This window comes from Salvelinus namaycush, chromosome 5 (assembly GCF_016432855.1).
Source record: "Salvelinus namaycush isolate Seneca chromosome 5, SaNama_1.0, whole genome shotgun sequence".
Classification (NCBI taxonomy): Eukaryota; Metazoa; Chordata; class Actinopteri; order Salmoniformes; family Salmonidae; genus Salvelinus; species Salvelinus namaycush.
Window position 1 is genome coordinate 65,632,534 of NC_052311.1, and position 17,688 is coordinate 65,650,221.

The following is a 17,688-nucleotide window of genomic DNA, read 5'->3' on the forward strand; positions in this document are numbered from 1 at the left end:
AACTGGACAGTCACTTGAGTTGCTTGTCACCTCATCATGTTACAAAAAGTGAACTTGTGATTCTACATGGTGGAACTGTTTTAAATACTACTAGTCATCTGAACTTTGTGACTATGGATAAGAGTGTCACCTTAACGATTAAAACGTCAGTATAAATCAGATATGTGGCCTGCCCAAATTCAAAGTGCTTACTGTGCATTTCTTCTGTCTTCTGGGTCTTCATGCCCAGTTTGGCTAATGGAGGGAGTTATGTCCAATCCTTCACTGATGATGATGTTATTGTCCTTTGGCCATGTGTTAATGAATGTGATATGATGGTGGGAGTTGGACAGAGTGGTCCGAGCTCAAACTGGGCTGGCCTCAGCTCAGCACTGCTGCAGCCAAAATAACCACACACAGACACACAGAATTATTCACAAAAAAACATGTTAATTTTGGCACCAGATTCTGGCAAGAGAAACTTTCTCTGTTCCCTCTCTCTCGCTCACTGTCACTTTCTAATAATACTTTTAATAAAGAAAACATAACTGGTTGTTAACTGTCTGGAGGAACTACAATAGGTGTCAGTCTACGTTTTGCATCTCAAAATAAATCTTATTTTCTACGTCTTTTCTGGACGGTCTCCCTCCGATCGAAGAGTAGTTAACAGGGAGGCAGAGGGAGAGGTGGAGGAAGGGAGAGATGCAGAGAGGGAGAGGTGGAGGAAGGGAGAGATGCAGAGAGGGAGAGAGAGGCAGAGGCAGAGGGAGATATGGGATAGAGATAGGCAGAGGCAGAGGGAGATATGGGATAGAGATAGGCAGAGGCAGAGGGAGATATGGGATAGAGATAGGCAGAGAGATTGAGTGATGCATTGTGAGATAGGTAGAGGACGAGAGAGAGATGCAGAGGGAGAGATGCAGAGAGGGAGAGATGCAGAGAGAAGGAGAGAGACAGAGAGAGATTGAGTGATGCATTGTGAGATAGGGAGAGGACGAGAGAGAGATGCAGAGAGAGATATGTAGAGGGGAGAAATGGGGGTAGAGGAAAGTGCTGACAACGCAAGTGGTAGAGAAACAGTGTTTTAACTGATTGGTCGTTAATGGAGGAGGGGGCGGGGGAGAGGGTGATTCTATATCTGACAGCAGTACTAAACAGCTTCAATGTAGCGTTATGAGCGAGACAGGGCTTATTGAGTGGACAGAGAACAACAGGTTAAACACATACAGAGCCTTCAGAAAGTGTTCAAACACCTTGACGACTTCCACACTCTGTTGTGTTACAGCCTGAATTCTACATATATTTTCTCACCCATCTACACACATTATGACAAAGTGAAAACATGTTTGATTACAGCTGGGAGTCTCTCTGGGTAAGTCTCTAAGAGCTTTCCACACCTGGATTATTATTTTCCAAAGTCTTCAAGTTCTGTCAAATTGGTTGTTGATCATTGCTAGACAACCAGTTTGAGGTCTTGCCATAGATTTTCAAGTCGATTTAAATCAAAACTGTAACTCGGCTACTCAGAAACATTCACTTCTTATTGGTAAGCAACTCCAGTGTATATTTGGCCATATGTTTTAGGTTATTGTCCTGCTGAAAGGTGAATTCATTTCTCAGTGTCTGGTGGAAAGCAGACTGAACCAGGTTTTCCTCTAGGATTTTTCCTGTGCTTAGCTCCATTCCATTTCTGTTTTTCTCCTGAACCACCCGCCCCCAGTAATGTGTTGTATTGGATTTGCCCCAAACATTCAGGACAAAAAGTTAATTGTTTTGCCACAATCAATTTTTGCAGTATTACTTTAGCAGCTTGTTGCAAACAGGACACTTGTTTTAGAAAATGTTATTCTGTACAGGCTTCCTTCTTGTCCCTCTGTCAATTAGATAAGTATTGTGGAGATACTACAATGTTGTTGATCCATCCTCAGTTTTTTCCTATCACAGCCATTAAACTCTGTAACTGTTTTAAAGTCGCCATTATCCTCATGGTGAAATCCCTGAATGGTTTCCTTCCTCTCCACCAACTGAGTTAGGAAGGACGCCTGTATCTTTGTAGTGACTGGGTGTATTGATACACCATCCAAAGTGCAATTAATAACTTCACCCCGCTCAAAGGGATATTCAAAGTCCAGAACAGACAATGGGAGGCACACAGTACTACAGTACATGGAGCCATGGCTACAACTCTATTCCACATCAGGTAACTGATGCAAGCAGTAGGATTAGATTTAAAAAACAGATAAAAATACACCTTATGGAACAGCGGGGGCTGTGAAGATACACACACGTACACATGGATTTTGTATTGTAGATATGTGATAGTAGAGTAGTGGCCTGAGGGAACACACTTAATATGTTGTGAACAGTGTAATGAAATGTAATGTCATTTAACTTCTCTGCGCTACGGATCCCTTTTACGGGATCATTTTCCTAAACAACCGCTGAATTGCAGGGCGCAAAATATTACAAAAAATATTTATAATCATGCAATCACAAGTGAAATATACCAAAACACAGTTTAGCTTGTTGTTAATCCACCTATCGTGTCAGATTTTGAAAATATGCTTTACAGCGAAAGAAATCCAAGCTTTTGTGAGTGTATCAATCAATGCTAGAACAGCTAGCCCAAAATTAGCATGGTCACGAAAGTCAGAAAAGCAATAAAATTAATCGCTTACCTTTGATAATCTTCGGATGTTTGCACTCACGAGACTCCCAGTTACACAATAAAATTTTATTTTTGTTCGATAAATATTACTTTTATAACAAAATAACGCCATTTGGGTTGCGCGTTATGTTCAGAAAACTACAGCCTCGTTCCGGTCCTGAAAGGCAGAAGAAAATTCCCAAACGTATCAGATTCAAAAATATTACTAAAAATATTTATAATCATGCAATCACAAGTGAAATATACCAAAACACAGCTTAGCTTGTTGTTAATCCACCTATCGTGTCAGATTTTGAAAATATACTTTGCAGCGAAAGCAATCCAAGCTTTTGTGAGTGTATAAATCAATGCTAGAACAGTTAGCCTTATATTAGCTTGGTTAGCTTGGTCACGAAAGTCAGAAAAGCAATAAAATGAATCGCTTACCTTTGATAATCTTTGGATGTTTGCACTCACGAGACTCCCAGTTACACAACAAATGTTATTTTTGTTCGATAAATATTACTTTTATAACAAAAAAACGCCATTTGGGTTGCGCGTTATGTTCAGAAAACCAAAGCCTCGTTCCGTTCGACGAAAATTCCAAAAAGTATCCGTAATGGTCGTAGAAACATGTCAAATGTTTTTTATAATCAATCCTCAGGTTGTTTTTAACAAACATAATCGATAATATTTCAACCGGACCGTAACCTATTCAATAAGAGAGAAAAAGAAAATGGAGAGCTACCTCTCACGCGCAGGAACTAATCAGAGGACACCTGACTAGTTTTGAAAAATCTCGCTAATTTTTCAAAATAAAAGCCTGAAACTATGTCTAAAGCCTGGTCACAGCCTGAGGAAGCCATTGGAAAAGGAATCTGGTTGATACCCCTTTAAATGGAAGAAAGACGGGCCAGGAAACAGATAAAGAAAAATCACTTCCGGTTGAGATTTTCTCAGGTTTTCGCCTGCAGAATCAGTTTTGTTATACTCACAGACAATATTTTTACAGTTTTGGAAACTTTGGAGTGTTTTCTATCCTAATCTGTAAATTATATGCATATTCTACGATCTGGACCTGAGAAATAGTCCGTTTACCTTGGGAACGTTATTTAAAAAATAAAAATAAATCTGACCCCTAGCGTCAAGAGGTTTTAAGGTCATATTTTTGATTGTATATAACTACTGTGACGACCCTCCCACTCTGTCTGCCGTATTCTCTCTTTGTTCTTGTTTCCTTATTAGGATGCCGGTGGGCGGAGTTGGGAGGGTCGTCAGCTACATGGGAAACACCTGGGCCCGCTGTGTCATAGGATAAATACACCACTTCCCCATTCATGGAAGAGACTCTCTCCATGCAGACACCTTTACAGATTTTGTTGTGTATCTTGGTGGTTTTTGGTTGTTTGCTTTAGCACCTTTCAACACCCTGCATTATCACATTCATGCATGCAAAACACTCACTTACACTACTGATTACTGATTACACACACCATTGTATATTGTACTTAGTTAATAAATATATTTTGTTATTCCTTATCTCCATGTTGTCTCCCTTTTGTTACGGGCTTTGAGCCGGTTCGTGACACTACCTTAATGTTCTGGAACCCAGGATGAGAAGCTGCTGCTTTGGCAGCTAATGGGGATCCTTAATAAATACAAATACAAATGTCTACTTTTATTTTTTTTTACCCATCTACCAATAGGTGCCCTTTTCTATGAGGCATTGGAAACGCTCCTTGGTCTTTGTGGTTGAATCTGTGTTTGAAATTCATTGGTCGAATGAAGGACCTTAAATATAATTGTATGCTTGGGGTACAGAGATGAGGTAGTTATTAAGAAATCGTGTTAAAACACTATTATACCACACAGAGTGAGTCCACGCAACTTATGTGAATTGTCAAGAACATTTTTACTCCTGAACTTATTGAGGCTTGCCATAACAAACGGGTTGAATACTTATTGACTAAAGACATTTTAGCTTTTCATTTTTAAGTAATTAGGAAAAATTTGGAAAAACATAATTCCTCTTTGACATTAATAGGCCTCTTTGGCATTATGTGTAGGCCAGTCACAAAACAATCTCTATTTAATACATTTTAGAACAAGGCTGTAATGTTACAAAATGTGGAAAAAGTCAAGGAATGTGAAAACTTTCTGAAGGCACTGTACATGCAGATGTGCTCTTAAATGTGAACATGCACACAGGAGCACTAGTAACACAGTGCCAGGATGTGACTGCAGCAAGTCCTCTGTCCTGTCGCAGTTCACACATTTGCACAGGGATGCATCCACACACACACACACCTCTTTGTGCAAGGCTGTCAGATTGTGTGTCTGCTCAGTTGGAAAATGAGAAAAGAGGGAAAAGAATGAATGAAGATAAATAATTATGATTTATAGTCGCATTGAAAATATGTTCTAGCCATGTTATAGGGACGTTCAGGTTGGATTTCTCCTGGGCTAAAGGACCCAAAGACATATCAACTGAATCTTTTCTGTTTAGAGTTGAGAGACAACTTTTCAAGTCTCTGTTTCAAAACAGAGTGTATATTTAGTGTCTCTCTGTATCAGTCAGATAGTGGTATGTGATAACACCCCCTCTAATCAATACTGCTTGATTAGTCGTTGTAGATGGCTCTCTGGAGACACTTTCTGTCCAGCGGATAATTGTCTTACCACTCTCATTAGAGGAAAAGAGAGAGGGGGAGGAAAGGCAGAGAGAGGAAGAGAGAGAGAGAGGAAGAGAGAGCAGCTGGGGGTGGTAATATGTCCATTCTGGTTTAAGATGCGTAGAAAATGGTGTAAGTGTAAATGGTCCATTCTGGGTGCAGCAGAAAACCTACTTCTCTTAGACAGCATTTGGCTTCAGTGGAACAATACATTATTATCTCTCCATCACCCGATATCTACCAGGGTGTTTATCAATGAAATAATCGATGGACAAACACAATCACAGACTGGTGTCAAGTGCCCCCCCCACACACTTTTCATTCTTGTGCACTAGAAACTAGGTAATTAAGATTAGAGTTGGAGACACCAAAGGAGAGAAGACCAATGTTTTGCATTAATATATCATTTCATTTAAAATAATGTTACAATTCACTACAATAAGTCAATAAGTTAAATTACTAAATGACTTCAGCTTTCATCAGTTCAACCCTGTGTGGTTCCCTTCAGATTGTTTTATTTTCTCATTTGCTTGATTTGTCAGACAGGTGAAGATACTGTAGGATAAGAGAAGTAGAGCTTGCTTAATATCTTACTTAAATAAAAGAGTTGACGACGAGAGACAGAGTGTTTGAGAGAGATATCGCAGATTAGGGGGCGAGATAGCAGAGACATGATTGACAAGTGAAGCAGCCTATGGGAGTGAGGCATGATGATCCATCGAGTAAACAGACTAAGCCTGTCAGAAGTAAGCCTGTTGGAGATTCAGGTCCCAAATCAAATCACTCACAGATACAGGAAAACCCATTGGTGTAGTGGGGCCTGGAGAAGTGAGTATACCATCATTTTGCCAGAAAATCTTTCATAGAAAAACAACAAATGCATGTTAAGCCCACATCAATGCTTATACCGCATAAGGAGACCATTTTTGAGGTCTGGGAAAAATCTAAAATAATATTTTTGGGAGGGTCTAGTTGCCCTTTAAAATAATTAAGCACCTAGCAAAATACCATGTGGCTCGCAGTGTCTGTACTCTACAATGTAGGCCTACAGTAGAGTAGATGTGATTGCAGAGTTTTCAAAAGAAATGCCCTCCAGATTGATACAAATCATCATTATATCACGTGGGCCTAATTTGCAGTCAACATTTAAAGATGCACTATACAGAAATATCTCCGCCATTTCCTGGTTGCTAAAATTCTAAGTTCGCCTAACTTCAGTTTGTGACAAAACAATAAGTAATTGTATAGAGAGTCTTTGTACCATCTCAACCTCTGCAATATATTTTACATAACCAATTTTTATTTATTTTCAGCCGTCTGAAACTGGTGTACAAAACAAAATAAAAGATGAAAAACTAAACTTAAGAATGGGAAGCATAGAAATAGCGCACATAGAATAGATCTACCACTTATTAGACTTGCTTTCAATGATGACAGATCTTTAACTCACATTTCTATGTGAACTTGTTGGTTCGCCCAAAGTTACATATTGCAGCTTTAATTAGGAAGTTTTCCTTGGGAAAGCATGTGGAAATGTTCATTCAAAACAGCACATGACTGAATTGAGCACTGCAAAGATTCAACCAAGACTTTGGACCAAACTCTTTCAATACCTGGTTTGCTTACCCATTGTTATTTGATTTGATTCATTAAACCTTTATTTAACTAGGCAAGTCCTACCAACCCTACCAGCTGTGAGCTGCTCCATGGGACAACCAGCTGCGGCTCTTACTGCCATGATATTCCGCTGAAACTTGGCTGTGTGCAGCGCACATGTGAATATATTACACGTGCTTTGCGATTGTGTAGGCTACTTTCTCTATTGTACCACATAATTGATACAGTTTATACCACCACTACACTACTTTGATACGCATCAGTGGGGATTAAGAAGTGACTATACCCAATGTCCACTGAACAAAAAGTGGGTTTCGTGCAAATGTATTTTATTGAACCTTTGTTTAAACCTCTGTGGGGTTAAGGATGTATACCTCCGTGTAGCTCCTACTACACCACTGTTTAAACCTTTGTGGGGTTCAGGATGTATACCTCCGTGTAGCTCCTACTACACCACTGTTTAAACCTTTGTGGGGTTCAGGATGTATACCTCCGTGTAGCTCCTACTACATCACTGTTTAAACCTCTGTAGGGTTCAGGGCGTATACCTCCGTGTAGCTCCTACTACACCACTGTTTAAACCTCTGTAGGGTTCAGGATGTATACCTCCGTGTAGCTCCTACTACACCACTGTTTAAACCTCTGTGGGGTTCAGGATGTATACCTCCGTGTAGCTCCTACTACACCACTGTTTAAACCTCTGTAGGGTTAAGGATGTGTAGCTCCTACTGCACCACTGTTTAAACCTCTGTGGGGTTAAGGATGTGTAGCTCCTACTGCACCACTGTTTAAACCTCTGTGGGGTTCAGGATGTGTAGCTCCTACTGCACCACTGTTTAAACCTCTGTGGGGTTAAGGATGTGTAGCTCCTACTGCACCACTGTTTAAACCTCTGTGGGGTTCAGGATGTGTAGCTCCTACTACACCACTGTTTAAACCTCTGTGGGGTTAAGGATGTGTAGCTCCTACTACACCACTGTTTAAACCTCTGTGGGGTTAAGGATGTGTAGCTCCTACTACACCACTGTTTAAACCTCTGTAGGGTTTAGGATGTATACCTCTGTGTAGCTCCTACTACACCACTGTTTAAACCTCTGTGGGGTTAAGGATGTGTAGCTCCTACTACACCACTGTTTAAACCTCTGTGGGGTTTAGGATGTGTAGCTCCTACTGCACCACTGTTTAAACCTCTGTAGGGTTTAGGATGTATACCTCCGTGTAGCTCCTACTACACCACTGTTTAAACCTCTGTAGGGTTTAGGATGTATACCTCCGTGTAGCTCCTACTACACCACTGTTTAAACCTCTGTAGGGTTAAGGATGTGTAGCTCCTACTGCACCACTGTTTAAACCTCTGTAGGGTTTAGGATGTATACCTCCGTGTAGCTCCTACTGCACCACTGTTTAAACCTCTGTGGGGTTAAGGATGTGTAGCTCCTACTACACCACTGTTTAAACCTCTGTAGGGTTTAGGATGTATACCTCCGTGTAGCTCCTACTACACCACTGTTTAAACCTCTGTGGGGTTCAGGATGTGTAGCTCCTACTGCACCACTGTTTAAACCTCTGTGGGGTTAAGGATGTGTAGCTCCTACTACACCACTGTTTAAACCTCTGTGGGGTTCAGGATGTGTAGCTCCTACTACACCACTGTTTAAACCTCTGTGGGGTTCAGGATGTGTAGCTCCTACTACACCACTGTTTAAACCTCTGTGGGGTTCAGGATGTGTAGCTCCTACTACACCACTGTTTAAACCTCTGTGGGGTTAAGGATGTGTAGCTCCTACTACACCACTGTTTAAACCTCTGTGGGGTTAAGGATGTGTAGCTCCTACTGCACCACTGTTTAAACCTCTGTGGGGTTAAGGATGTGTAGCTCCTACTGCACCACTGTTTAAACCTCTGTGGGGTTCAGGATGTGTAGCTCCTACTACACCACTGTTTAAACCTCTGTGGGGTTCAGGATGTGTAGCTCCTACTACACCACTGTTTAAACCTCTGTGGGGTTAAGGATGTGTAGCTCCTACTGCACCACTGTTTAAACCTCTGTGGGGTTAAGGATGTGTAGCTCCTACTGCACCACTGTTTAAACCTCTGTAGGGTTAAGGATGTGTAGCTCCTACTGCACCACTGTTTAAACCTCTGTGGGGTTAAGGATGTGTAGCTCCTACTGCACCACTGTTTAAACCTCTGTGGGGTTAAGGATGTGTAGCTCCTACTACACCACTGTTTAAACCTCTGTAGGGTTTAGGATGTATACCTCCGTGTAGCTCCTACTACACCACTGTTTAAACCTCTGTGGGGTTCAGGATGTGTAGCTCCTACTGCACCACTGTTTAAACCTCTGTGGGGTTAAGGATGTGTAGCTCCTACTACACCACTGTTTAAACCTCTGTGGGGTTAAGGATGTGTAGCTCCTACTACACCACTGTTTAAACCTCTGTGGGGTTCAGGATGTGTAGCTCCTACTACACCACTGTTTAAACCTCTGTGGGGTTAAGGATGTGTAGCTCCTACTGCACCACTGTTTAAACCTCTGTGGGGTTAAGGATGTGTAGCTCCTACTGCACCACTGTTTAAACCTCTGTAGGGTTAAGGATGTGTAGCTCCTACTGCACCACTGTTTAAACCTCTGTGGGGTTCAGGATGTGTAGCTCCTACTGCACCACTGTTTAAACCTCTGTGGGGTTAAGGATGTGTAGCTCCTACTACACCACTGTTTAAACCTCTGTAGGGTTTAGGATGTATACCTCCGTGTAGCTCCTACTACACCACTGTTTAAACCTCTGTGGGGTTCAGGATGTGTAGCTCCTACTGCACCACTGTTTAAACCTCTGTGGGGTTAAGGATGTGTAGCTCCTACTACACCACTGTTTAAACCTCTGTGGGGTTCAGGATGTGTAGCTCCTACTACACCACTGTTTAAACCTCTGTGGGGTTCAGGATGTGTAGCTCCTACTACACCACTGTTTAAACCTCTGTGGGGTTAAGGATGTGTAGCTCCTACTACACCATTGTTTAAACCTCTGTGGGGTTCAGGATGTGTAGCTCCTACTACACCACTGTTTAAACCTCTGTGGGGTTAAGGATGTGTAGCTCCTACTACACCACTGTTTAAACCTCTGTGGGGTTAAGGATGTGTAGCTCCTACTGCACCACTGTTTAAACCTCTGTGGGGTTAAGGATGTGTAGCTCCTACTGCACCACTGTTTAAACCTCTGTGGGGTTAAGGATGTGTAGCTCCTACTGCACCACTGTTTAAACCTCTGTGGGGTTAAGGATGTGTAGCTCCTACTGCACCACTGTTTAAACCTCTGTGGGGTTAAGGATGTGTAGCTCCTACTGCACCACTGTTTAAACCTCTGTGGGGTTAAGGATGTGTAGCTCCTACTGCACCACTGTTTAAACCTCTGTGGGGTTAAGGATGTGTAGCTCCTACTGCACCACTGTTTAAACCTCTGTGGGGTTAAGGATGTGTAGCTCCTACTGCACCACTGTTTAAACCTCTGTGGGGTTAAGGATGTGTAGCTCCTACTACACCACTGTTTAAACCTCTGTGGGGATAAGGATGTGTAGCTCCTACTACACCACTGTTTAAACCTCTGTGGGGTTCAGGATGTGTAGCTCCTACTGCACCACTGTTTAAACCTCTGTGGGGTTAAGGATGTGTAGCTCCTACTGCACCACTGGGAAACCCTGCTGTAGGTTAACACTGCATTTAAAGATGTGTGTGGTGTTGCATCAACATCCAATGAAAACATCCACCAGAGGATATTGAATCAGGTGTTTCTGCTTGGCTGGAGCAAAAGCCTGCACCCACACCGGCCCTCTGTTAGAATACTGGCCAGTCCTGTTCTATAGGAACTGATCTAGTGGTTCTCAGTTGGAGGGAGACCCCTGCAGGTCGTTCTAAGCACTGCAGCTTCTTCAGATACACAAGGACCAATATATCAATTGAACCAAAGACTCACCTAAACCAACACCATAGACATATCCTACAGACCGACAATCCCGGTGTGTTTTCTCAAGCATCACACCTTTTCTCAAGAACAGAAAGACACAAAACATGTAAAACGAGATGCACTTCTGAGTTCAGTGTTATTTACAACCCAGTATAAATACCGTCTTCATGACAACCCACGGTTAGGCATCAGCAGAACAGAAAGCTTAGGCTAGCATAGAATGAATACATATTGAGCTTAACGTGGTCAACATCTTACAGGGTTCTTTTTGTGCTATTCTGTCCAATGTCTGAAATGATATATATATATATATATATATATATATGTCTTTAGGAGGTACACAAAACACACAAGGTGAAGTAAACATGTTCATTGTTCAGGTATGTGTCAAGATGGCAGAATACTTCCTGGGATCCAATTCCTACATGATGAGCATTCTGTATGTGTTTTTTTATGAGAAGGTTTTTGTATTCAAAAATGGCTTCAGGGCAATTTCAGCATCTGTAAACCAAAACAGAACCAGCAGCTGAAACACACATGCTACCCTTGGTTCTGCTCGGCCCAATAGTCACAAATAAAGGAAATGTATGGTCTCTCTCTCTCTCTCTGTAATAGTCTCTTCAGTAGATCTCTCTGAAATGGAGATAGATATTATCTATCTCATTGATAGATTTCATTTCCCTCCGTCTGTCTAGACTCATTCTGGGAGTTCAGTTCAGAGAGAAGGGTTGTGTTTCTACCTCCAGGGTTCCAACCTAGACTCTCACAGCTCAGTCCATAATCAGTCGACACACACACACAGTTCCTGTTTTTGAACTTTTCAGATGCGTCTCCTCAGTCCATCACCACCAGCCGTTTCCTCTTTTAGAACAGGTTCTGTTCCAGCACCACCAGCCGTTTCCTCTTTTAGAACAGGTTCTGTTCCATCACCACCAGCCGTTTCCTCTTTTAGAACAGGTTCTGTTCCAGCACCACCAGCCGTTTCCTCTTTTAGAACAGGTTCTGTTCCAGCACCACCAGCCGTTTCCTCTTTTAGAACAGGTTCTGTTCCAGCACCACCAGCCGTTTCCTCTTTTAGAACAGGTTCTGTTCCAGCACCACCAGCCGTTTCCTCTTTTAGAACAGGTTCTGTTCCAGCACCACCAGCCGTTTCCTCTTTTAGAACAGGTTCTGTTCCAGCACCACCAGCCGTTTCCTCTTTTAGAACAGATTTTGTTCCAGCACCACCAGCCGTTTCCTCTTTTAGAACAGGTTCTGTTCCAGCACCACCAGCCGTTTCCTCTTTTAGAACAGGTTCTGTTTCAGCACCACCAGCCGTTTCCTCTTTTAGAACAGGTTCTGTTCCATCACCACCAGCTGTTTCCTCTTTTAGAACAGGTTCTGTTCCAGCACCACCAGCCGTTTCCTCTTTTAGAACAGGTTCTGTTCCAGCACCACCAGCCGTTTCCTCTTTTAGAACAGGTTCTGTTCCATCACCACCAGCTGTTTCCTCTTTTAGAACAGGTTCTGTTCCAGCATCTGTATCCCTCTTTTGTTCTCTTCTTCCACTGCACTCTGTTCCAGTCCAGAGCATTCCAAAGTGGCCACAAAACACCCAATGGCCTTGCACGTTGTCGAATCCCTTGTCCAATATCGTCCCAGAGAACCATCTCCTTCATCCAATCCCACCACAAGACGTCAGCCTCCTTAGCCAATAGTCACAGGTCTCCATGGAGTTTTGACCAAAGAGGTGATGCGATGTATGAAGGCATGTATCTAAGTCTTTAGAGTTACTTATTCACCTGTACAAACCTGCTATATGTTTCTACTGTAGCTTCCTGTTGGCTTGTCGAGTGTGTTTATATCGTGTGGTTGGGTTGTATCCAAGGGTTCATGGTGAATAACAGCTTCAGTTGTAGTGTGTGTCGTTGTTTCTCCTTCAGTCAGTCCAGAAGTTGTTCATTTCTAGTTTGATGGTGTTTAGTGGTTGTTGAACTGTAGTTGTAGTTTGTTGGTTTGTAGTTGGTGTAGTAGTGGTTGTGTGAGGACAGGTAGTGGTGGTAGTCCCGGGCCGAGCCAGACCAGAGGGATGGATGGAGGAGAGCATGTTTAGGAGGTGATGATCTCTCCTCCTAGGTGCCTCCATCCCTTCTGTGTCTCAACAGCTGGAAGATATTCTGAAACAGAAACACGGCTCAGGAAACGACAACATGCGCAGGCTGGCAATCGCATACACACACACTCTCACAACACACACACTCACACGCCCAGGCAGGCAAAGCCTTACCTTGCTACACATACCATCTTTACTGCAGTTCTTATTGTCCTTATCCACAGCCTCCTCTTCCACCTGGAGACACACAATATTCCACAACATTCTCATCAAACAATACCATTGGACAACATTCCCAGAATATTAGCCAGTGAAATGTGCACCATAAGACTGCTGGTTAGCCAGTAGAGACTACGTGGCAGCATAAGACTGCTGGTTAGCCAGTAGACAGTACATGGCAGCATAAGACTGCTGGTTAGCCAGTAGACAGTACATGGCAGCATAAGACTGCTGGTTAGCCAGTAGACAGTACATGGCAACATAAGACTGCTGGTTAGCCAGTAGACAGTACATGGCAGAATAAGACTGCTGGTTAGCCAGTAGACAGTACATGGCAGCATAAGACTGCTGGTTAGCCAGTAGACAGTACATGGCAGCATAAGACTGCTGGATAGCCAGTAGACAGTACGTGGCAGCATAAGACTGCTGGTTAGACAGTACATGGCAGCATAAGACTGCTGGTTAGCCAGTACATGGCACCATAAGACTGCTGGTTATCCAGTAGACAGTACATGGTAGCATAAGACTTCTGGTTAGCCAGTAGACAGTACATGACAGCATAAGACTGCTGGTTAGCCAGTAGACAGTACATGACAGGATAAGACTGCTGGTTAGCCAGTAGACAGTACATGGCAGCATAAGACTGCTGGTTAGCCAGTAGACAGTACATGGCAGCATAAGACTGCTGGTTAGCCAGTAGACAGTACATGGCAGCATAAGACTGCTGGTTAGCCAGTACATGGCAGCATAAGACTGCTGGTTAGCCAGTAGATAGTACATGGCAGCAAAAGACTGCTGGTTAGCCAGTAGACAGTACATGGCAGCAAAAGACTGCTGTTTAGCCAGTAGACAGTACATGGCAGCAAAAGACTGCTGGTTAGCCAGTAGACAGTACATGGCAGCATAAGACTGCTGGTTAGCCAGTAGACAGTACATGGCAGCATAAGACTGCTGGTTAGCCAGTAGACAGTACATGGCAGCATAAGACTGCTGGTTAGCCAGTAGACAGTACATGGCAGCATAAGACTGCTGGTTAGCCAGTAGACAGTACATGGCACCATAAGACTGCTGGTTAGCCAGTAAATGGCAGCATAAGACTGCTGGTTATCCAGTAGACAGTACATGGCACCATAAGACTGCTGGTTAGCCAGTAGACAGTACATGGCAGCATAAGACTGCTGGTTAGCCAGTAGACAGTACATGGCACAAAAAGACTGCTGGTTAGCCAGTAGACAGTACATGGCAGCATAAGACTGCTGGTTATCCAGTAGACAGTACATGGCAGCATAAGACTGCTGGTTATCCAGTAGACAGTACATGGCAGCATAAGACTGCTGGTTATCCAGTAGACAGTACATGGCAGCATAAGACTTCTGGTTAGCCAGTAGACAGTACATGACAGCATAAGACTGCTGGTTAGCCAGTAGACAGTACATGACAGCATAAGACTGCTGGTTAGCCAGTAGACAGTACATGGCAGCATAAGACTGCTGGTTAGCCAGTAGACAGTACATGGCAGAATAAGACTGCTGGTTAGCCAGTAGACAGTACATGGCAGAATAAGACTGCTGGTTAGCCAGTAGACAGTACATGGCAGCATAAGACTGCTGGTTAGCCAGTAGACAGTACATGGCAGCATAAGACTGCTGGTTAGCCAGTACATGGCAGCATAAGACTGCTGGTTAGCCAGTAGACAGTACATGGCAACATAAGACTGCTGGTTAGCCAGTAGACAGTACATGGCAACATAAGACTGCTGGTTAGCCAGTAGACAGTACATGGCAGAATAAGACTGCTGGTTAGCCAGTAGACAGTACATGGCAGCATAAGACTGCTGGTTAGCCAGTAGACAGTACATGGCAGAATAAGACTGCTGGTTAGCCAGTAGACAGTACATGGCAGCATAAGACTGCTGGTTAGCCAGTAGACAGTACATGGCAGCATAAGACTGCTGGATAGCCAGTAGACAGTACGTGGCAGCATAAGACTGCTGGTTAGACAGTACATGGCAGCATAAGACTGCTGGTTAGCCAGTACATGGCACCATAAGACTGCTGGTTATCCAGTAGACAGTACATGGCAGCATAAGACTTCTGGTTAGCCAGTAGACAGTACATGACAGCATAAGACTGCTGGTTAGCCAGTAGACAGTACATGACAGGATAAGACTGCTGGTTAGCCAGTAGACAGTACATGGCAGCATAAGACTGCTGGTTAGCCAGTAGACAGTACATGGCAGCATAAGACTGCTGGTTAGCCAGTAGACAGTACATGGCAGCATAAGACTGCTGGTTAGCCAGTACATGGCAGCATAAGACTTCTGGTTATCCAGTAGACAGTACATGGCAGCATAAGACTTCTGGTTAGCCAGTAGACAGTACATGACAGCATAAGACTGCTGGTTAGCCAGTAGACAGTACATGACAGCATAAGACTGCTGGTTAGCCAGTAGACAGTACATGGCAGCATAAGACTGCTGGTTAGCCAGTAGACAGTACATGGCAGAATAAGACTGCTGGTTAGCCAGTAGACAGTACATGGCAGAATAAGACTGCTGGTTAGCCAGTAGACAGTACATGGCAGCATAAGACTGCTGGTTAGCCAGTAGACAGTACATGGCAGCATAAGACTGCTGGTTAGCCAGTACATGGCAGCATAAGACTGCTGGTTAGCCAGTAGACAGTACATGGCAGCAAAAGACTGCTGGTTAGCCAGTAGACAGTACATGGCAGCATAAGACTGCTGGATAGCCAGTAGACAGTACGTGGCAGCATAAGACTGCTGGTTAAACAGTACATGGCAGCATAAGACTGCTGGTTAGCCAGTACATGGCACCATAAGACTGCTGGTTATCCAGTAGACAGTACATGGCAGCATAAGACTTCTGGTTAGCCAGTAGACAGTACATGACAGCATAAGACTGCTGGTTAGCCAGTAGACAGTACATGACAGGATAAGACTGCTGGTTAGCCAGTAGACAGTACATGACAGCATAAGACTGCTGGTTAGCCAGTAGACAGTACATGGCAGAATAAGACTGCTGGTTAGCCAGTAGACAGTACATGGCAGAATAAGACTGCTGGTTAGCCAGTAGACAGTACATGGCAGCATAAGACTGCTGGTTAGCCAGTAGACAGTACATGGCAGCATAAGACTGCTGGTTAGCCAGTACATGGCAGCATAAGACTGCTGGTTAGCCAGTAGACAGTACATGGCAGCAAAAGACTGCTGGTTAGCCAGTAGACAGTACATGGCAGCAAAAGACTGCTGGTTAGCCAGTAGACAGTACATGGCAGCATAAGACTGCTGGTTAGCCAGTAGACATTACATGGCAGCATAAGACTGCTGGTTAGCCAGTAGACAGTACATGGCATCATAAGACTGCTGGTTAGCCAGTACATGGCAGCATAAGACTGCTGGTTAGCCAGTAGACAGTACATGGCAGCATAAGACTGCTGGTTAGCCAGTAGACAGTACATGGCACCATAAGACTGCTGGTTAGCCAGTAAATGGCAGCATAAGACTGCTGGTTATCCAGTAGACAGTACATGGCACCATAAGACTGCTGGTTAGCCAATAGACAGTACATGGCAGCATAAGACTGCTGGTTAGCCAGTAGACAGTACATGGCACAAAAAGACTGCTGGTTAGCCAGTAGACAGTACATGGCAGCATAAGACTGCTGGTTATCCAGTAGACAGTACATGGCAGCATAAGACTGCTGGTTATCCAGTAGACAGTACATGGCAGCATAAGACTTCTGGTTAGCCAGTAGACAGTACATGACAGCATAAGACTGCTGGTTAGCCAGTAGACAGTACATGACAGCATAAGACTGCTGGTTAGCCAGTAGACAGTACATGGCAGCATAAGACTGCTGGTTAGCCAGTAGACAGTACATGGCAGAATAAGACTGCTGGTTAGCCAGTAGACAGTACATGGCAGCATAAGACTGCTGGTTAGCCAGTAGACAGTACATGGCAGCATAAGACTGCTGGTTAGCCAGTACATGGCAGCATAAGACTGCTGGTTAGCCAGTAGACAGTACATGGCAGCAAAAGACTGCTGGTTAGCCAGTAGACAGTACATGGCAGCATAAGACTGCTGGTTAGCCAGTATACAGTACATGGCAGCATAAGACTGCTGGTTAGCCAGTAGACAGTACATGGTAGCATAAGACTGCTGGTTAGCCAGTAGACAGTACATGGCAGCATAAGACTGCTGGTTAGCCAGTAGACAGTACATGGCAGCATAAGACTGCTGGTTAGCCAGTAGACAGTACATGGCAGCATAAGACTGCTGGTTAGCCAGTACATGGCAGCATAAGACTGCTGGTTAGCCAGTAGACAGTACATGGCAGCAAAAGACTGCTGGTTAGCCAGTAGACAGTACATGGCAGCATAAGACTGCTGCGTTAGTACCAGTTACATGGCCAGCATAAGAATGCTGGATTAGCAATTAGACAGTACATGGTCAGCAAAAGGACTGCTGGTTAGCCGA

The 17,688-nt window shown here is 43.7% G+C and overlaps 1 protein-coding gene across 1 annotated transcript in view; it reads right to left on the reverse strand.

Annotated features, from left to right (window-relative positions):
• Positions 1-10,994: 10,994 nt before the first annotated feature.
• LOC120047280 (sorting nexin-27-like) overlaps positions 10,995-17,688 on the reverse strand; it is a 30,028-nt gene continuing 23,334 nt past the window's right edge. The window contains exons 7-8 of the mRNA XM_038992806.1: positions 13,158-13,206; positions 10,995-13,033 (exon numbers count right to left, since the gene is read on the reverse strand). Of these exons, the coding sequence (XP_038848734.1) occupies positions 12,966-13,033; positions 13,158-13,206 (117 nt within the window). The 3' untranslated portion in view covers positions 10,995-12,965. The remainder of the gene's footprint in view (positions 13,034-13,157; positions 13,207-17,688) is intronic.